At 41.4% G+C, this 21,818-nt stretch overlaps 1 protein-coding gene across 27 annotated transcripts in view; it reads right to left on the reverse strand.

Annotated features, from left to right (window-relative positions):
• WWP1 (WW domain containing E3 ubiquitin protein ligase 1) overlaps nucleotides 1-21,818 on the reverse strand; it is a 106,622-nt gene that overhangs the window by 43,832 nt on the left and 40,972 nt on the right. For 12 of the 27 annotated variants that reach the window (XM_023648362.2, XM_070222059.1, XM_070222040.1 and 9 more), the window contains 4 exons: nucleotides 15,546-15,683; nucleotides 15,388-15,454; nucleotides 12,618-12,808; nucleotides 2,418-2,754 (listed from right to left, as the gene is read on the reverse strand). In XM_023648362.2, the coding sequence (XP_023504130.2) occupies nucleotides 2,418-2,754; nucleotides 12,618-12,808; nucleotides 15,388-15,454; nucleotides 15,546-15,683 (733 nt within the window). Of the gene's footprint in view, nucleotides 1-2,417; nucleotides 2,755-9,587; nucleotides 9,681-12,617; nucleotides 12,809-15,387; nucleotides 15,455-15,545; nucleotides 15,684-21,818 lie in introns of those variants that run through there. The other 15 variants (XM_070222062.1, XM_023648363.2, XM_070222048.1 and 12 more) reach the window with 4 other exon arrangements.

The following is a 21,818-nucleotide window of genomic DNA, read 5'->3' on the forward strand; positions in this document are numbered from 1 at the left end:
CACCTCAGTATTTTCTGTTCTAATCTGTACTGATCTATTTCATTATGTGTTCAAATGCTGGTCCTAATTTATTAATGGGATGCAACCTGCAATCTGAAAATCACTCATCTAGATTACGACAAAATTCTCCAAATGCAAAAATCACATATGGTGGCGACAGGCATGCTGAAGCATTCATTCGGCCCCCACAGAATTAAGTGTATGCACTTGTCCTTTTAAATTGGAATGCCTGCTTCCCTCATTTGTAAAACAGCCAGGCTGCTAACCTAACTTGTCTCCCTAACTCCTGATCTGTCTATACCACTGTTAAAAAGATCTTAATAAAACGCAAATATCTCCATGCCACTCCCCTGCTTAAAATTCTTTAACGCTTAACCATGATTTTCAGGAGAAAAATTCTCAAACCCATAACAGGCATACAAAGTTCTTCACAGGACCGTTCACTCTTCAGTACTACGGACCCTGCTCCCTTGATGCTGAACTCGAGCTGTAACAAAAGGCTACTTCCTGCGTTCAGTGTACTCATCTTCATGGATGTGAGAGCAACACACAGCTGGTGCGATGAGAATAAATCCGCTGACCACCTGCACCTCCGTTAGTGCCATGCTAACCCCTGCCCCCTCTTGGCCCGCCCTGGTGGTCTAGATTCAGATCCGGCGCTCTCCGCGAGTAGCCCAGTTTCACCTCCCGCTGGCTCAGGGAACCACCACCCATCTGTCAGTGGTCATGCTGTGGCAGCTGCAGGTTGCCAGGATGCTGAAAGCTCTGCCACTAGTGTTTCAAACACCAGCAGGTCTAGACAGGTTTCAGTGGAGCTTCCAGACTAAGACAGACTAGGAAGGACCTGGCCGCCCACTTCCAAAACAAGTGGCCATGAACACCCTGTGAATAGCAGGAGAGCATTGTTTGATCCAGCACCGGAAGGCAAGAGGATGGCACAGAAACACTGGGCAGGGTCCGCTCTGCTGTCCACAGGGCGCTAAGAGTGAAAAACAACTCAACAGCACTGACGACAGCTCCTCTTTCAGAAATCCACAGAAGGGTCAGCTCTTCTGAAAGTAATGAATAGCACTGACCTCCCTCTCCATGTTTCCTCCCACACATCCTAAACTTACCTCTAACAGAGCTCTAATCGTACTGCACGTCACTGACTGACTCATCTGTACCCCTCATTACACCGTGAGGTTCTTCACGGTGAAGAACCCCTTCTTCTATGTCTGTGTCACATTGGCAGACACCTGAGAGACTCCGATAAGTGACTCAGCTGCCAAAGATATGAGAGAAGGGGACCATGAGAGATTTCCGAGAGGGAAGGGAAGATAACATAGGGTCCGAAATGCTTGCAGAAAAAAGAAGTGGAGATTCCAGTAAGTAGCTGAAAGTAAGCTCAGAGAAAGGTCTGGCCTGGACGCAGAGATTTAACAGTGACAGGAGTGTGCCAGACCCACCAGCAAAAGCGCAGGCAGGAGAGGACCAAAGGTGAAACCACAGGCAGGCAGTGGGCAGAATCAGATGCGCCACGGAAGAGCACCGAGGAAAACAGCTCAGAAAGTGAGAAGGGGGCTGGCACACGGTGGCTGCCCTGAGAGAATGAGGGTGGCATGCGGAGGCCTCTAGAACGCAGGTGCAGCAGCTACGGGAGCGGACACTAACTGCTGTAAGCTGTGTTAGAAAGGACTGTGTCCATATTTTCATTACAGCATTTCCAAATTATATGGCATAAATGTTTACAAATCTGAGCCACGAAATATGCTTCCTGAAGGCAGAGACAATGAATCATTAATTAAAATTAGCATCACCAAAGCCTAGAAAAGAGTCAAAAAAACTGTTAAGTAAATAAGGGAGAGATGACCAAATGGGCTACACACACAGAACACCCTGTGAGGGACATCACGAGGCCTGAATAATTGCAGCCGGGAATTTAAAGGAGATTAAGAGTTACTGAGCAGCAGTGAAAACCTGAGTTTGTAACAGCCAATCGGCCGAGTCAGGCGACGCCCCCCCAGCACTCAGCATTAACTGAGGAAAACGATGGCTACTTGTTCTCAAGTTTGGGGCCCGAGGAGACCATGAAGGAAGCCAGAGAACTCAAGTTTTTATGCAGAGTGTCACGGTCACTCTTATCTAAAAGTAAAAATAAACCAAGAACCAAATCAAGGGGGTCTTGCAAATTAACATCAGGTTTTTTCTTTTCCCTCCATATTGCACATACTTCAACTAGATGAGCAATTGTTCCTAGTTTTAAAAAGTACTTGGCTTTGCAGCAAATAAACAAATAGTATGAATCTTATTCCAACTTAGATTTTAAATTAATGAACAAGGGAAAAATTTTATATATGCATTCCACAGTCATATACTATCAAACAGTTGCTGCTTAAATGCTAAGTCAAACATCTAAAAAAGTCTATTTAACCTACCCTGATGGCAAGCTTTCCGTGCCGGCACTCCCGGGCTGCTGCCGCACAGGTTCCACACACCCGTCTGGCTGTCTCAGTTTGGCTGCTTCAAAAGCAGAACCGTTCCCAGAATGAGAGGGGGCAGAGTCTGATGTACTCCTAGCTTCAGACCCAAAGGCTGCACTGGTAGAAAGAATACATTCATTGTTTTCTGAGGAGGTCGGTATCTCTGGGACCGAAGGATCTTCAACAGCAGTACTAGTGCAAGGTGAGGACAGGGCGGCTTCTTCAGACGCGACTGCAGGAGCCGGGGCAGACGCATCATCGGCGGGTGCAGATGAGGATGATGCTCCGTTAACTGAAACGGGAACATCAATAAGGTAATCTATCAAAGAATGACAGAGCAACCAATCCATTCACCAGTTACACTTGCTCAGAGCCGAATTCCCACTGAGTGACGTACCAGGTACTGATGAAAATAAAATGACACTATGTTTTTTGTTGTTCACATTTTAGAGATAAACATGTAAATAATGAAAACTTAAGAATACACACACACCCCAATAACCTTAAAGAAAAAGAAACCAATGTTAGTATAACAAATGTTTTTCTTCTAAATTATTAATTCTGAAAGTCTGCATGGGTTACAGAAAAACTTTAACAATGATCCCTTTCAATCTCCCTTTTTGTATGCAAATAGTAGCTAACATTAAAAGAACTCCTGCCAACAGTGGGAAACAGTGGCGTTAACTCTGAAGACAGCAGTACAGAGGACCGCAAAAAAGATCCAGGAACTCATTCTACACTTTCTGGAGAAATAACCCAGTACTGGGATCTGGTGATACAACTTTCTTAATTTTCATTTTAAATGTGATGGATTCATTTCAACTACGCGTCACTATAAAAGTCAGTCAAATTAAAACTGAAAAGAGAATAGATTATTGATCAAAACCTATTAGAAGATTGCACATCAAAGTTCTAAATGAATGCGGGATGGAGACATAATGGAGATATAATTTAGAGTAAAGGAATCTTCAGGCAGATTTTTAAAGAAAGAAAAGACAAACCAGAAAGGAGAGAAGAGTGTACTGTTAAAGGAATCCAATAGTAAGTGCAAAAGAACAGCAGAATCAACGAAGTTCTGTACCACACACAGGGGAGAGAAGGGCTTAGGGGGAGAGAAGCAGTAACGAAATACAAGAAATAAAATGCACAGCTGCCCTGTACCCAACACCGTTCGACAACAGGGAGGATGAGAAGAGAACGTGCAGAGAACTGAATTGTGGTGTCACCTCTATGATGCTCACTTACAAGAATGATCTCATTTAGTTTTCACTCTTCAGTAGCGTGGAAATCAATTTCCACAAAAGAAAAGATTATCAGCAGTCTTTTCAAAACAAAATGACACTAAATGGGAAAAGAGGAATATCTGAAAAAAGATAACCCAACAAGAAACCGTCGTAAACCTTTGTGCACACTAAAACAGAGCACGTGAAACACAAACAGGTGGAAACGGAGGAAGGAAATTATTATTAAATAGCACCATCCAGTTGCTGGACGCAAAGCCTTCCCTCCCACAGCAAGTCAACGGCACGTGCTCTGGGCTCCGCTCCACCTTCATGCCACCGCCTGGGCGCCCTGCGCACTCACAGCCCTACAGCAGCTGCGACCGGGCTGCCTGCTTCTCTCCCGTCTGACTGCAATCCAGCTCCAAAGAGCAGCCCAGGAAATCTTTCTCAACACAGAACAGACCTTTTCACTCCTCTAATAAAACACACCAGTGGATTCCCACTACCACCAGAATAAATGCCAGACTGCCACGGCCCAGGACCAAAACCCACACTGTCTGATCCACAGCTGCTCCTGACCCCACAGGGGTCGTCCTCTGCCCCTTGCATGGCGCAGACCCCTTCCCACTTCAGGATGCGTGCTCTCTGTCCCGGCCCTCAGGACACGCCCGCCTGGCTTCTGCTCACCCAGAATCCACGCTCTCTAGCCGGGCAGGCGTCTCCACAACATATCTAACGCTGTGCCCGCCTGCCCTCACCCTAGGCCACACGTTACACTGTTCTGTCTTGCTTCTCATGTTCTTAAATCATTTTATTTGCTTTTACTTCTTTTTCATTAAGTTCAGAGTGCAAAAACTTTGTCAGAATTGTTCAATTTGCATTCCCAACAGCGACAAAATGCCTGGCATATGAAAACGATAAATACTTGTTGAATCAATAAATTAAAGACAAATCACAGAGGAAGAAGTGAACACACCTCCCTCAAAACTAGGCAGATAACAGACAAAGCCTTGGTGGAAACATTAACAAAGTAAATGAAGGACTTAATAGCATCAACAGTACACTTGATTTAAATCACACAGTTAGAGACGTAGTTTTCAGTTTCTACTGTGTGCATATTCCATCCAAATACTCTAAGAATTTTTAGGAAAACTGACATACGTAAAGAACAAAAGGAAAATCCCCAATTCTACATTCAGAAGGATTCATTCTGCCTATAATTCAATAAAACTAGAATCAACAAAACAAAACACAACTTACTGAAATGTTTACTAAAAGTCTGGCAGAATCTGTTGAACACTTTTTAAGGATTATTTTATTTAATCCTCATAGAACAATGCCATGAGGCAGATAGCAGCATCATTCCCTTCTTACTGGTGAGAAAACTGATTCTTATATATCCATAAAAATGATAGTTCTCTCCCACCCACAATGAATCTGTTTAGAAGACTTTAAAAAAACAACAATCACTGAGTTAAAGAGGAAAATAACCATGAAATTACAAACTTCAGGAAAATCAACGGCAACGAAAACACTTATATCAAATTGCTTTCGACATGGCCAAAGAAATATCCAAGGATATAAGAAAGAATGGCAAAAAACGCCTTAGCACTCAATTCCAGAGCTGGGGATGGAGATGGCGGTAGAAGGAAAGGAATGAAAGGAATGAAAAGACTAATAAAACAGGTAAGAATTTCCTGACTCAGCTAATGGGAATCAGGTGGGATCTTGCTGAAAGCATAAATCTGGGTCCCCACCTAGACTTACCGAACCTCCAGGGGAACCTCACGGGAAGGGTCTGGGAGTCTGTATTTTTAAAATGCTTCAGATGAATTCTTATCAACAAAGTTGAAGAAACCATAAGACCTAAGATATACCTTGCCAAGTTTTATAAAGAAATATATTTAATATGAGTAATGTTAGGAATACCATGTATACCTTTATACCAATATGTTCGAAATATATTAACTAAACTAACTCAAGAGAAAAAAAAGTGAAAAGACCAATCGGGGTGAAATGGAAAAGGTGAGGCGAGATCTAATACTGTTCCCCCAAAAGGCAACAGGCTCAGTTAGTTTTTTTGAGAAAATTCTATGAAGCCTTCAATGGACACATCATTCGCATGTTAAAGTGTTACATTAGGGGAGAAAAATAAAAACAAAGTTTCTTAACTTATTCTGTGAGGGTAATGTAACCATAAAGCTGAAACTGAATAAATTCAAAGATGGTTCACTATTAGGAAATTTCATTAGGAAACTGATGTTAAATGTTAACATAGTAAAAGATAAAAGCCACATGATTATTTTCAATACACACCAAAAAACATCCAACAAAATCTTGGTAAAACACGTGATAAGAGCAATCAAGGAAAATTCATGCATAATCTAGATTATTCATCAGAAACCTATAATAAACTTTATATGTTAATAGGAAAACAGAAGAACTTACATTAAGATCAGGAACAAATTAAACTCAGGAAGGAAACAAGGAAGATCATAATCACCACTGCAATTCAAAACTGCTGACTACAACTGACAGTTTGCACTAAGATAAGAAGAGTGAGACATATGGGAAATAAAACGGCAAAACTCATTTAGAGAAGATAAGATTATTGATTTAGAATCCACAAAACAATCAACTGAGGGGCCAGATTGGTGGCATGGTGGTTAAGTTCACACACTTGGCTTTGGCAGCCCAGGGTTCGTGGGTTCAGATCCCAAGCGCAGACCTACACACTGCTCATCAAGCCCTGCTGTGGCGCTGACCCACATACAAGACAGAGGAAGATGGGCACAGATGTTAGCTCAGCAACAATCTTCCTCAAGCAAAAAGAGGAAGACTGGCAATAGATGTTAGCTCAGGGCCAATCTTCCTCACCAAAAAAAGAGAGAGAGAGAGAGAATCAACTGAAAAACCCTTAGAACCAATTAATCAATTTAACCAAAACATTTCAGCACAATGACCAGATACAAGTTCAACATCAAGATTACACTCAAGACTTATCTGAAGAAAACTAAAAAATATTACTAAGAAACATTTCAAAACAGAAAAAATGGAGAGAGACAAAATATATCAGGACGGGAAAATTCAGTATTGTTTAAAAAATAAAAAACTCTCCTCAAAATGCAAATACTGGTAAGGACGCACAGGAAGAAGGGCACAGCCACTCGGGAAGACAGTTTGGCAGTTTCTTACAAAAATAACCACACTCATCACAATGCAGCAGTCATGGTCCTCAATCCAGCTGAGCTGAAAACTTATGTCCACACAAAAACCTGCACAGGGAGACTCATATCAGCTTTATTCATAACCGCCAAAAACTGGAAGCAACGATGATGCTTCTCCAGGTGAACAGATTAACTGTGGTACATCCATACAGTGGAATCCTCAACATCGCTACGTGAAAAAGCCAGTCTGGAATGGCAACATACTGCACGATTCCAACTGTAGGACATTCTGAAAAAGGCCAAACCACAGGGCAGTGAGAAGATCCAGGGCTGGCAGGAAGACAGGGAGGGCACGGAGGGGGAGCACAGGGACCAGCAGAGCCGTGAGACAATTCTGCAGGATACTGGAGTGGTGGATACATGACAGCGCACGCCCTAAATTCACAGAACCCCATGACACAGAGGGAACCCCGATGTGAACCACGCACTTCAGCTAATCCTAACAGTTACACTGCTCGTTAACTGTAACAAAGGCACCAGAGTGGTGCAAGGTGTTACTAATGGGAGCTTCCGAGCGGGGAGGGGGCATTTCTTTGATGGGAGGGATCACCATTCATGTATACCAGTGGTTCTCAACTGGGGACAAACATGCGGCCCTGCAAAAGACATTTAGAAACGTCTCAAGACGTGTCTGTCACAACTGGGGAAAGAGAGGATACTGCTGGCATCTAGTGGGCACAGGTGAGGAATGCTGCTGTAATCCTACAACGTCCAGGGGAGCCCTCACAGCAAAGAATTATCTGGCCCCAAACGTCAACACTGCCGAAGTGAGAAACACTGATGTGTATGCAGCCAGCCACCAGGCAGCGTCCAGCCTATGGTAGCTGCAAAATAAACATCTGTTAACAGACAACATAGGGATGACTAAATGGACAAACTGACAACAAAGACAAAGGGGAAAGGGAAGGGAGGAGGGGGGGTCATAGGCTCCTTGCTCGTGAAAGAAGAGGGGGAATTAGATGTAAGCAAATAATTAGAATCTCATGTGGCAGGTATGATGGTGGACGCTTGTGCAAAGCACTTCCTCCTCTACAGATGTAAGACCACACCCACTCACTTGGTTTCTTAATCAAGGCACCACAATCTGTACTTTCAGCCATTATGACTTTTGATAACAAGACAGATCTCCCTAATTTCCTGGTTAATCCTTGAGAAGTAAGTTTCCCGTGGACTTTAAGATAGGTACATCTCGTAACAACACAAATGTATCCTTGCTCTAACAGTTCATTCAAATAAAGCAGAAAAAGGTGGAAATAACTGGAGTATTTTATTCGTTTTTAAAAGTCTGACATGAGAAACTGCTCACATATACACACTTTCTTTAAAGTGAGGTCACACTTGGCAGTGGGTGTGCCAGAAAGGGGGAGAGCGCGAGGGAGCCTCCGGACATGCACACTTCTGCATCTTGATCGCCGTGGGGGCCACCTGAAGCCACGTGGGACAAACCCGCGCACACACAGAGCCGGTGGAACAGGGAAAACGTGAACAGGCTCTGTGGATGGTGTCAGCGCCAATTTCTTGATTGTGATATTGTATTACAGTTATATTAACACTGGCAGAGGCTGCGAAGGATGCATGGGACCTCCTTGTACCTTTCTTTGCAACTTTCTGTGAATATGTAATTACTGAAAAATAAAAAGCTAAAAACCAAATTCTAATAAACTTATGAAATCAGTTCTGCCTGAAACTTATCATACTGAGCTCTAATCTATTTTAATAACAAAACAACAATTATGTATTAGAAAAAAGTTATTTCACACTAGAAGTTAGGAGTACGGGGGAAGAAGTGGAGAAGACAATCATATTTTTCTTAAATACCTATCACTGTCCAAAGACTGTGGTAGACGTTTTAGATTTATTATTTCACTTAACCTTCAAAACAATCCTAAAAGGTAGTTAACTGAGCATTATTCTCTTTCTATACATGGAGGAGCTAAATTTTGAGGATGTTCAATTTGTCCAAGGACACACAGTTACCACATCAAGTGCTAGAGCTGGGATCTGAACGCAGCCCTGTTAGAAACCAAACCTAATCTTTTTAGTGATGACTGCCTCCTATTTTAGCTTAAAATAACTGCCGATAGTCACAGTAACTAAAGTTACCGAGTTACCTGATGGAGCCCCTTAACCAAGACTCAACAGAACAGGGTGTGGGCAGGGGCGCCTCGTGTACAATACCATCTCTGGTGACAAGCAGCCGTCTGTCTCAAACCGCCTAGCACAGGCCCACACCCCCCCACCTGAAATGTGCTCCAGAATTCGCTCACTTTTTGGAATTTAGAAAGGTCATATAGCACATATATCGTATCTTAACTAATGCCCGAGTGTGTCTGGAGGCTACACATCGTAATTAAACACAGTAACAGTTCTGTAGCAAAATGTAGAGGCAGATTAAGCATGATAAACCATAAATACCTTAAGTCAGTTCTAGTCATTTCGCCATCAGATGAGTTTACAAAAAACCCCAACTTTTGGTTTTAAAGATTTTAGGATTTTAGAATGGCAGGTAAGGGGTTAGGAGTGTGTAATGTCTTATACACAGAATATGCACACTCCCGTCCCCACACAACCACTTCAACAATGAAAACTGATTTTTAAAGTGCTTAATTCAAAACAGGAATATCATTTTTATACCAACACCTTAAAGCAGATTACCCCATCCTTTGAAAAGATACCTGAATTCATCCTCCTACTGAGGGATGGCAGACCACACAAGACATCGGCTAAGTGGTTGCTACCAACAGACCGGATATCAGATTCCGGAAGCCTTTGTAAACCGGCCAATGGAATGACAACGGCCGAATTGTTTTGTCACATGTCACCAACAATAGTGAGAGAAGGTGCAAACACAATCACTAGGTTGGTTGGGGGAATGCCATTCGAAGCCTGTCCCATTATAACAGACGGACAGTACAGTGCTCAGACGCTGTAAAAATCACCACATCATCGTGAACAGGAGAGCAGAGGGCGGAGTCTAGAGCCACACAGCTGACGGCAACCACAGCTCTTCGACCTCCGAGCTGCAATCTGTCTGTGCCTCAGTTCCTTGCTGAGAAAAATACCAGATCTGTCTCAAGGAGTGACTGTGAGAGTCGCTTCCGCACGTGGAGATGCAGCGTTCAGAACACAGACAGCACGAACACTGGCCGTTATTCTGACTGTCTTAGGTTTCCTTGCCGTAAGAGTGAACGTCATGAGAATTATTTACGGTGGAGCCTTCATTTCTAGTTCCTCACATATATGATGTCTTTCACCTTGAAATTTCAGGTAAGGATAGGTAAGAATGGGGGAAGTGAATTTACTCCCAATGCAAAGAGTCTATAAGGTATTCGACAAGCTACAGAGCGGAACTAAGAGACTCCACAGCAAGGGGCCTCGGTAAGTCCTTCGCCTTCTGCATCAATGTGTGAATACGCCCAACGCCAAAACGTGCAACTAACTGGTGGTCAAGAGATCCTTCCACCAACCTACTCAAACAGCTAAATATTCCGGGAAGCAGAGCTAAATCTCCAAAGTCCACAGACTTTAATGGAGGGCAGTGACGAGAATGAAATGGGGGGACACGCCTTTGTAAAACGAGCATTCGACATGCTGAGACTTTGCATGAATCAGCAGTGGACTTAAATCACTGCCCTGCTATCTACTCACTTCCAGAAAGAAGGAAACGGCATCTATCACTCTGAATCCAATGATAATCTCATACAGCAAATCAACTCCTTCATTTGGTCACATAAGGGTATTGTCTTTATTTTTTACAACCTCTTTGAACAGTTGGCAGAGAAAGTACACTGTTTTAAAATGTAAATTATTTTACAGGTGGATAACTAGGATTTTTTCTTCATGTTTTCTGATATAGGTAAATATCTGATAACTTAAAAACCCATGTGGCCAAAAAGCACTGGATTCATGTTTTATTGTGAAGAACTCTGGTACTCAGATAAACCATTTTTCTAGGTGTTGATACTTTTAAAAAATAAATTATTGGTCCTTCCTATTGGTACTTCCTCAGACTGATTTTTAAAACTGTAAAATTTAGGATAGATAATTTAAGGTAGAGTTCTGTGAAACTCACTATTGTGTTAACTTTCTTGGAATTCTTAAGAATGTTGTTCAGATTATGTCATTTCATATAAATCCATAAAAGATGGAGTATCAGCTGTTTTAATTTGCTCAGTTCTTAGAGACAATTCTGAATAATCTAATGTCCCTTTTCTATTTTGCTAACAGAAGTCTGAGACAAATGCTCATACCAGAAAGAACCAGAATCAGAAAATAAACGCACTTTACTCACTAATTTCACCCTGGTTATATGCACTGATCTTGTGTTCATTTTCCAGCCACCTTAATAACTAAAAAGTTCTACATATTTTGAGTACTTAGGATCTTTAAGTCCATCTTTTTTTTAAAAAAAGGTAGCATTAACAAACAAATTTAAATTATTAAAAAGCCATTCATGGGACCAGTCTGGTGGTGTTAGCGGTTAAGTTCGCACACTCCACTTGGGCAGCCAAGGATTCATGGGTTTGGATCCCAGGTGCGGACCTACACACCATTCATGAAGCCATGCTGTGGCTGTGTCCCACAGACAAAACAGAGAGGACTGGCACAGATGTTAGCTCAGAGCCAATCTTCCTCACCAAAAAAAACCCCCCAAAAACCATTCATATGTCAGTTCCCATGTTTATAAAAACTCTGAGGATAACACATGTTAAATATCCCCCAACCTTGGGTGTAAACACACAATTGTCTTACCTATGAATCCATCTATTTTCACTTAATTACTAAATTGCTTTTTTTTTTTTGAGGAAGATTAGCTCTGAGCTAACATCCGCTGCCAATCCTCCTCTATTTTTTTTTTCTGGCTTGACAAGGGGTGTGTAGTTCTGCACCAGGGATCCGAACCGGCGAACCCCAGGCCCCAGAAGCAGAGCACGTGAACTTAACCCCTGTGCCACTGGGCCAGCCCCACTAAATTGCTTCTTTAAATGTTTTTACTTTCAAATACTTTCTCATAAATAGACAAGCACAAGAAAGAAAATGGATTCCAGAATCAAAAGACCAGGATTCCAACTCCAGCCCCAACACACATGTAGTAATCTTAAGCAAGTGAGATGTTTGCGTTTCCAGAGATTCATTTGAAAGAGTTAATACTTAAGATTAAACAAAAAATACTTTATGCATTTTACAGCTGAGTCCATTGAAAACCAGGATTATAGAGGAAATCTCCCTTAGGCATTCCTTCTATAACAGAACAGCTCTCTTAGAAAATATAAAACTTTCTGAGAATTTTATCAGCTCACGGCACCTTTTCCTACTAAGTTACATGCTGAGAAATAAATATTTGTATATTGAAAGACAGGTTAAAGGAACCATTCATTACTAATAAATCAACGAATTTTAGAATATATTCCATATTATGAATTAAATAGTATTTTTTGTAGCACAAAGCCTTAAGAATCTAGCTATCATGTAAGTACTTGCTTAGTGAAATGTGTTGTTATCCTTAGTATATTTTTGGAATATCTTTATAAATAATTTAGGAAAATTCAAATTATTAGAAAAACTTTCAGGCATTGTAATTTTTAAATTCCTATAACAGAACTGAAGATTAAGAAAGACTGCACACTAAGAGAAGTGCAGGCACAGATGCACACAATTTAATCTAGTTTTCAGTTAAACAGCGTGTCCCAGACAGCCAAGCTTACCATTACCAGTGTCATCGGCAGGCTCAGGGGTGAGTGGTTTTGGAGCTGGTGTATTCTTGGGCCTGGCAGCAACCTGAGATGGGGATGAAGGCGTGCTGTCTCCATTAACTACGTACGAACAGCAGGAGTTCTGGACTAGAGTGTTTGCAGGTGCATGAATATCTATTCCATTAGTACCTTCAACAGCCAACCTTTAAGAAAAAGATGCCTTACATCAATGACTTACTTTTCAACAGAAGTTTCCTAAGAAATATTTACTGAGTTCTTAACCATCAAGCAAAGTAATGAGATAGAGTAATGAACAAAGACACAACATGCTTTTATTAAAGTTTTAAATCACTTTCACTTCTAAGCATACCCACACTGGCAGATAAACACACACTGAAATACACAAATATACTAAGTCAAAATGAATTCAGTCCTTCAAAATAATGATCAAACTGTACTTTTTAAATATTTAAGTCTAAGAATATTTACTTCTATTTTAAAATGCTCTGAATTTTTTTTCAAAAAGCTCATCAAACTTACAAAAATCAACTTTGAACTACTGTCAGTTCACCAAATACTGGAAAATAAGCTGAAAAAGTCTTCAGATATTGATTACAAATTATTATATACTCAGCATTAAAATAATGAATGCATGGTCTGAAAAAGCTAAATATAATATCCCAGAGTTAAAAGAATTTATAGTGTATAAGTCAACTGCAAATAAATTAATAAAAACTGTAACTTAAGTCTTATTGGCAGTGGATAGAGTCAGGCAGTACCATGTAGTGACCAGGAGCTTCTCCAAACACACGGCCATCCTGTAGCTGCTGTCCTCCACAAAGCAGCCTTAATGTTTTTTAAAAAGTATAAATCAGATCATGTCCCCTTCCTGCTTAAAATCCACTATATTTGGAATAAGATCGAGATTTCTTACCACAGACAACCAAGCTTTTCAAAATCAGCCCCCCAATCTCTCCGTCTGCTCGATTTCTCTCCAAGCTCCACCTGGCTCACCTTGCAGCCAATACACTGGATCAATTTTACCGAATGTGAAAAACATGCCGAAAAGACCTCAAATGTTTATTACAAACTATTATACACAGGCAGTAAAATTATAATGTCTACAGGATTATCAAAAAATGGTTAACTACTATATTCTAGAGTGAGAAGAATTAGTAGGGCATTAAACTAACTAGAAAGACACTCGGCGCCTCTGCAGCCGTACGTGCTCTGCACTCAGAACTCTGCGTGGAGGGTTCGTTTAGGGCCTTTCAATTTTGGCTCGAATGGCACTTCCTCAGAAATGATGCCCTGACATCTCTCTTGAAAACAGGCTCCCTTCCATTCCTGTCCCCGTGCCCTGTTTCAGTGACTTCTTAGTTCTCATCGCTCTCTAATCAGCTCATTTATTTCCTCACTTGTTTACCATCTGCCTTTATCCCGCCAGAGCGAAAACTTCCTGGGAACAGGGCTGATACTCTAGTGCTTGGGCCAGTCTCTGGCACCGGACGGGCACTCCGTAAGCATCTGAGCAAGCACCCCCAGGCACTCAGCAAGAACCCACGGCCCAGGCCAAAGACCCCATCTGGTTCCCCCAGTGCTGAGAGCGAATCTCTGACTCAAATGGGTTGTTAGGTAATAAACAACAACGGGTTTCAGACCGGCAGTGATTCAAGCTCCTCTACCCATCTAAACATGTATTTCAAAAATCACAAAAAGACACATACGTGTATGTGCTAAGACATTCAATCTGATTGTACTCTTTCAGTCCTCAGTTTTCTCAATGCAAATTATACTATGGATACTAAGTGAATTTATTTAAGCCAAATATATATTTAGAAGACATACTTATCTGTTTAAGCGCTCTGATGACAATCATTTAGTGGTAATTTAGAAGTAAGGATACTAGTAACTAGTAACTGCAGATTAAAATAAAGGTCACACTCTGTCATATACTAGTATGCTTTTTCAAATGCAACAAGTCAACTTTAGAGTAATTTTTTTTTATATCTTCAGGTGTTCATTCCATTATACTTGATCTATTACACGCTTTTATTCCAACTTAAATTATTCAACTAGAAAGCCTCTGTTGTCATTAAACACGAATACGAGGGAGTCTCTGAAATGACAGGATGAGTTCTGAGGGATGGCCACAATCTATGGAGGATCTCTCTTGTAGTGATCCACAGGAACTGCCAGTTCAGACAGCAGTAAGATACCCATCTTCCCACACTGTCTGACGCTATTTACTGAAAAAATATGCCTAAATACAGATTTTGAAAGGCCACTTCCAAGAAAAAAGAATGAAGTACTGACATATACTGCAACATGGATGAACCAGTAGCAAAAGGCCACAGATTGTATGATTCCATTTATATGAAATGCTCAGAACAGGCAAATCCACAAAGACAAGGCAGATTCATGGCTGCCAGGAGCTGGGAGGAGAACGGAATGGGGAGAGGCTGCTGCTCATGGGTACAGCTTCTTCTTGAGTGTGATGAGAATGTTCTGAAATCAGACAGCGGTGATGGCTACACAACTCTGTGATTATATTAAAAAATACTGAAAAGTATACTTCCTAAGGGTGAATTTTATGGTGTATTTATTATATCTCCATAAAGCTGTTCATTTTTTTAAAAACTACTTTTGGAAGAATTCAACCAAATGACGTGTTTAGATATGAGCTTTTAAATTCTATGGCAAACTAAGGTTAAAATTAAAAACTTCACATATGGGAAATGTTACATTACTTTGCCACAAATACTAAAACAAAGTATTTTACCTGGTAGTTGAACTCGCCAAAGGCTCTTCATTTTCATGTAAGGCATCACCATTTTGCTGTATTTCTACTGAACAACAAGAAAGCAAGAAACTAAGTTTTTATATACTTCCTGCTGATTTTTTTCCTTCAAATTTTAAAAAGACATGAAGTTCACTTACTGGGTGGAGATGGTCTGCAGTTTGTTAGATTTTCTTGCTCAGTCACCAATCCGTCAAGCACAACTGTTAATTCACCAGTTTGCACTATGCCGTTCTTGTTTTCCAAGGAAAGTTTTAATTGTTCTTTCACTCTTTCCACTAAGGGGAAAAAAACCCAAATTTAAAAGATTTTGCCACATAGAACAATGCTTTAGAAATCCACACTGCGTACGAAGAACTACTCTAATTCAGGACTCGATGTCTACACATGGAAGGAGTTACCTCCCTTTTTACCAGCAGACCCTTCTCTCCTACCCCAAGGTCACACCCTTTCACACCACGTGGAACAACACCTCTCCCCCTCCACACGCTTTCACCATCATCTTTAATTGCTCCTTTGCACAGTAAAACCCTCAGAGAACATACAAATATATCTGATAACAATGCAGCAATTGCCCAAACTTGCTTTTCATGACCACATAAGGAGACTTGTGGTTGAGTCAGGTGGCCTGGTCACTCACTCGAGCTCTGCTGCTTCTGCTGCACTTCGAGGAAGCGGGCAAACACCTCGAGGCCTCAGTTTCCTCATTACAAAACGGGGAAAGAGCATCGGACTAAAGGGACTGCCACAAGGTCCAAACGCAAAACCAGACAGAAAGCTCTTGGCACCACAGCTGACACACAGTTAAGAGCTCAATAAACGGTAAGTACTGTGACAATAGTTAACCATTTCTTTTTATATAAAACCAAACATTTCCCTCCTGTTATTAGGCCACCTAGTTCTCACTTAAACTCCAGGTCACCTCGCTCCAGCTTCTTCTCCCCTACAGAATATATATTACAAGTTAACAGTGATCCCTTTATTATCCAAAATAAGGCCAATTTTTCCATCTGATCTTCACTGGCCTTCTGCAGTGATTTCTTTTGAAATCATGGAACACTTCACTTCTTAAAGTCTTTGACTTTCGTCTTTCCTATATTTAACAAATTGGTTAGTTTTTTTTTTTCCATTTACTAAATGTCCAGCATAGGACATTGACTAATTATCCAAGTACAGAAAAGATAAGACAAAAAAATCTGAAACTACTAAGTGCTGGACAGAATCCTTTGCAAAAAATTTAAGAACCATGTTATAAGAGAAGCTCTTACAGAATTACCACCCCAACCATTTGCAGCACCAAAAGCTTCAATTTGACTCAACATCACAAAAACGACATTAATAAAAACAAAGAAACTAGGGGAAATACAAAAGTACAAAAAACACCCCCATAAAAGTACAAAAGCATTAATTTCATCTTTATCTAGATTCTAATAATCTATATGTGAAGAGTATACTGACCACCATTCTATTTCATTCTTATCTCTCTCCATTTAAAGTATCTGGAATTTGGAGACTTGGCTCTCATTCCTAAAATATCTAGCTGTTTGAGTAGCTTCTTAAATCATAGCCTTTCACAACCCCTTTAGTGTAGGTCTCTTAGTTGGTAAATTCTCTCATTTTTTAATCTGCAAATGTTTGTATTCTCATCCTCAAAAGATTTGCTGGGCATTGATAACAATCTTCTCCCAACTCTTTGAAAATATTTTCCCACTGTCTTCTGCTAGTCCTGCCAATTCTGCAATTCTAAGCTATAAATCTTTGCGAATCACATGGTTTTCCCCACAGCTGCTTTTTCGTCTCGGGTGTCATGTGTCTAGGAACGACTTTCTCTTGGGATACTGTGGTTCTGTAGATTTTTACTTTTCATCACTGTTCAGACTTAACGGCTGTTCTGTCTTAAAGTTATCTACTGCAACCTGTATTCCAGGGGTCAGCACACTAGGATCTACAGGCCAAATCTGCCCTGTCAACTCGTTTTTGTAAATTAGCTTGTAATTAAACACAGCCATGCTCATTCGTTCACATATTTTTCTATGACTGCTGTCCTGCCACAATGGCAGAGTGGAACATGTGCAACAGACTACAGCCTGCAAAGCCTAAATATTTCCTATCTGGCCCCTTACAGAAAACATCAGCCAACCCTTGCTTACGATGGCTTGTTCCTGTAATCTGGAATCTTTGATGGTGAGTTCATGCTCTGATTCTAGTCTAAGGGTAATCTCTGGGCTTCAGCACAGTCAGGGTCTGTTTCTAACTCTGCCAGTGGGTTGAGGGCACCTCCTCCAAGAGTCCACACTACTGGACAAGCTCAGCTCCCCTATCTGGCTGTTAGCAAAAGCTCAGTATCCTCGAGTGGCAATTCACTATTCTAACCGCAGTTCATAAGGTTTTCTTTGCCTTGTTTGTTTGTTTTGCAAGAAGGAAGGCCTTAGAGACCACCCCTGCCTCTTTGCAAAACTCATCAATGCCACAAAAACTTGTGGACATAACTGTGCTGAAGTGGGAGGCTGTTCGCACCATTAAGTCTTTCCCAGTGCTAAACATGGAAGGCTGGGCTATAACATTTTTGAATCATAAAATTGGAAGGATTATCACATAACTAACTCCCATCCACAAGCGCATGTATGTGGGGGCAGGGAACGAGAGCATTATCCTAATTACAGTGTAGACAGACTAACTCAGACGCAGCCATCCATTCAACACCTGGGCGCCCAGTGTGTGCCAGGCCTGCAATCTGAGACAGCAGGAGGAACCCTGACCAGCCTGAAGCCACCTCCCCAGCATCTCTCCGCTTATTTCCTTCAATGGACTGACTACCAGGATTTGTTTCTCGGGGGGCAGGGGTCTGCCTTCCTAACTAAACTGGTCCCCAACAGCGCAGAGTCCCTGTCCCTCCATTCAGTCATACATCCTCAGCACCTGACAGAAGGGGGTACTCAATAAACAGTCACAATAAATTGTGAAGACAGTGCTGTCCTCAGGGAACTTAAGGCAGAAGCTGATTTTTCCTACCTCCCAGACATTCTCCCTTAGTTCTAATAGGGCAACAGAACAATCTGAGTCTCTGAGGAACTAGGTATGTAACTAGATAATTTATCCTATAATCACGGATTTGTCGAAAATATACACTCTGTCCCCAGAGAAAACAAAAGATCTTCAAAAATCTCGGTTTTTAAGGTGTTTCACAGATTTAGATTTAGCTCAGAGTCACATTCTAAAGCTTTTTTTATTTTTATATTTATTTTTTATTTTTACCTTTTTTTTTTTACAGGGAAACACTGGCCCTGAGCTGACATCTGTCACCAATCTTCCTCTTTTTTTTCTCCTCAAAGCCTCAGTGCGTGGTTGGTTGTATATTCTAGTTGTAAATCCTTCTGGTTCTTCTATGTGAGCTGCCACCACAGCATGGCTACTGACAGGTGGGTGGTGTGGTTACGTGACCAGGAACCAAACTAGGCCTGCCGAGCTGTGAGTGTCGAACTTGAATGACTAGGCCATCAGGGCTGGCTCACAAAGCTATTTTAAAAAATTGCTTGAACACTGCATTATCTACTGCTACGTAACAAATTATCCTACAACTTAGTCACTTAAAATAACAATAACCACTTATTACTGTGCATAGTTTCTGTGGGCTGGGAATTCGGGAGGGGCTGGAAAATCTGCTTAAGTGGCGCTGGCAAGCCGGTGCTGACTGCTGAGAGGCGGCCTCCCCACTCCACCTGCGCCTCTCTACAGGGCTTCCTGAGTCTTCACAAAGGTAACTCGTTTCCCCTTGAGTGAGGAATCCGAGAGAGCAAGGCAAAAGCTGAAATGTCTTCTAGGGTCAAGTCTTGGAGGTCAAACACCATTACTCCTGCCATGTTCTATTTGTCACACAGACCGTTCCCGATTCAGTGTGGGAGGGGATGCCAGAAGGAAGGAATGCCTGGGGGCCATTCTGGAGGCTGGCAACACACACATAAATATGATTACAGTGGAATTTTAGGAAAAAAATAAGTGCATTAGGTTACAAAGCTTGTAAGCAAGAGTCTAAGAATAACCAGGTTTTCTAATTCCTAAGTCTTTCCATTATATCATACTATGAGTCAAGGTGCAATAACTCACCAAGTTCCATCTCCTATCATGTGATAAATTTCAGAATTCGCAAAAGAAATTACAGTAAAAATAAAGTAATAAATGTGCAAGAAGAAAATAGGCAATTATCAGAAAATAGATAATCATCAAACATAGGGATTAGAAAGGATTCTCTGAGCATTAAAAACAATGGAAGATGAATAAACTTTAATGACAAAAAAAACTAAACTTCTATAAATCAAAACTGAGGATAAAAATAAAAGAGGCAAACAACTGGGAGAACAAAGAGCTCTTAAAAATCAGTGAAAATAAAAGAAACAAACCACAGAAAAATGTACAAAGAATATAAGACAATCACAAATCACGAAATATGAATGACCAACAAACATCTGACTTCAGTAATGATCAAATAAATGCTGTGATAAGAAAAACTCCCCCTTTTTATCTATTAGGGTGGCAAACAGTTCCAAATGGGCACTCTCACACTCCAGATTGTGGATACAGACTAGAATAACCTTTCAGGAAGGCAACTGGACAGCGACACGCATCTGGACACTTAAAGCTGCTCATTGCCCCTCACTCAGTAATTTCAATCCTAAAAATCTTTCTGAAGAACAGAGATGCACTTATATCACAGACATAAAAATACCGTTTGTTCAAAACCTCAGCTTTAAAATATCTTTGTACTGACAGTATGTGGATTTAAAAAGGAGAACTTAAGACTTAGGTAAACTAGACAAATAACTAGTATTAGCTACGTAAATAAGGCTAAAGCAAATTTTTAAATAGAATTAAGCTTTACTATGCTCTGTCCTCTATCATAAATGACACTCTTCTCTGCTATGTTCCCCTACCATTTTGTTCACTGTAAACCATTTTGGACATAAGTCAATTTGAAGCGAACTTAATGGATTTCAAGATGTTCTGCTTGACAAAAGTTAAGTTTGAAACCAGTAAACAGTTAGCCATTAATGATTAAGCAGCAAGGAACTAAAGGATTTTTTTCTTTCTGCAATTACTGATTACAGCTTTCAGCTGTTTAACACACCCATTGTCAACTGGCTGCTTAGGCAATATGCTCTCTGACTCCCTCTAGGTTCCTGTAGGTAAAATCTCCCTGGAGCCTGGGTCGCCATGGTAACAGAGGTGTGAGCTGTTTTTCAGGAATTAGAATCCCTTGTCCACTTCAGGCTGGTTGAGACCACCAGCTCATTAACTGGGCCGCGCCAATGTCCAATAAGCAATCTTTTCATGTCAAGAAGCTAAAAACTCGAGGCTCAGATCATGCTAACGCCGCCATTTTGTGAACATGTGTCCTATGAAGAGGCGTGGAGTCTGACTACGCTTGCGCAGCTCATCAGTGACCTCACCTGTCCTCACCTCCAGTCACCTCTCTCCATATTTCAGACCACCTTCCCCCATCCCATAAATATCCGAGTCCCCATCTTCAGGGAGGCAGATTTGAGACTCGTCCTACCATTTCCTCACGTGGCTGCCTTGTGATTAAACCCTCTCTCTGCCGCAATCTTGTCATCTCAATGTATGGCTTTCTGGGCAACAGGCAAAAACAAACCTGGTTCGGTAACAAGTACTTGGTTCAACTAACATCATTCAAAACTCAGTGAAATTCCCAGGGTTCAAATGGCAGCCATGTGACTCTTCTCTATAATGTTTAAAGTGGCTCCGTCAGTGGCAAAATTGAAATAAAAAATGACGCTCTGTATACACTCCAATGTGGGAATCGGCTATACTTCCTTTCACCCATGAATAGAGTGACAAAGATTCTCTCCTTAACTAAACTCTAGTCAGCCTCCTCTGAGCGTCTTCTCGACGAGGTCTCAACCTTGGCCCATAAACACTGCAAACTCAGCATGAATGATTTCATCCACACCCCCATCCCCAAACATTCAAAGACTTGAGCAAACACTAACCTAGTTTCTAACAGCTCAAGGCTGCACCCCTGGGATCATGCTAGCCCCCCTCAAAGAGCCTGCCTGAGAAAGCTCAAGGCTGCTAAAAGAATTTACTACGTTCCAGCCAACACCTGGGATGGCCCCTGACCACCCTTTCTGAGAGTGTTACTAAGAAGGGCTTACAATGGTGACTCCTGCTTTCCCTCTGAGATGTGTATGTATCTTCTACAACTCAGGAGTGTCTTCCTCAAGGCCCTGAAAGACATTCCTCTGAAATACCACCATGAAGAAGTATGGGGTCTCCCAGCCTCTGTGGGAAATGGAATTCTGACCAGCAAAGCTGGCCTAACCACATTTACACTGATCAACCCTTTTTAATTCTCCCCTTCCCTGAGGTATCTAGCATCTGCTTGCCCCCCTCTCCCA

This window comes from Equus caballus, chromosome 9 (assembly GCF_041296265.1).
Source record: "Equus caballus isolate H_3958 breed thoroughbred chromosome 9, TB-T2T, whole genome shotgun sequence".
In the NCBI taxonomy this organism is placed as follows: Eukaryota; Metazoa; Chordata; class Mammalia; order Perissodactyla; family Equidae; genus Equus; species Equus caballus.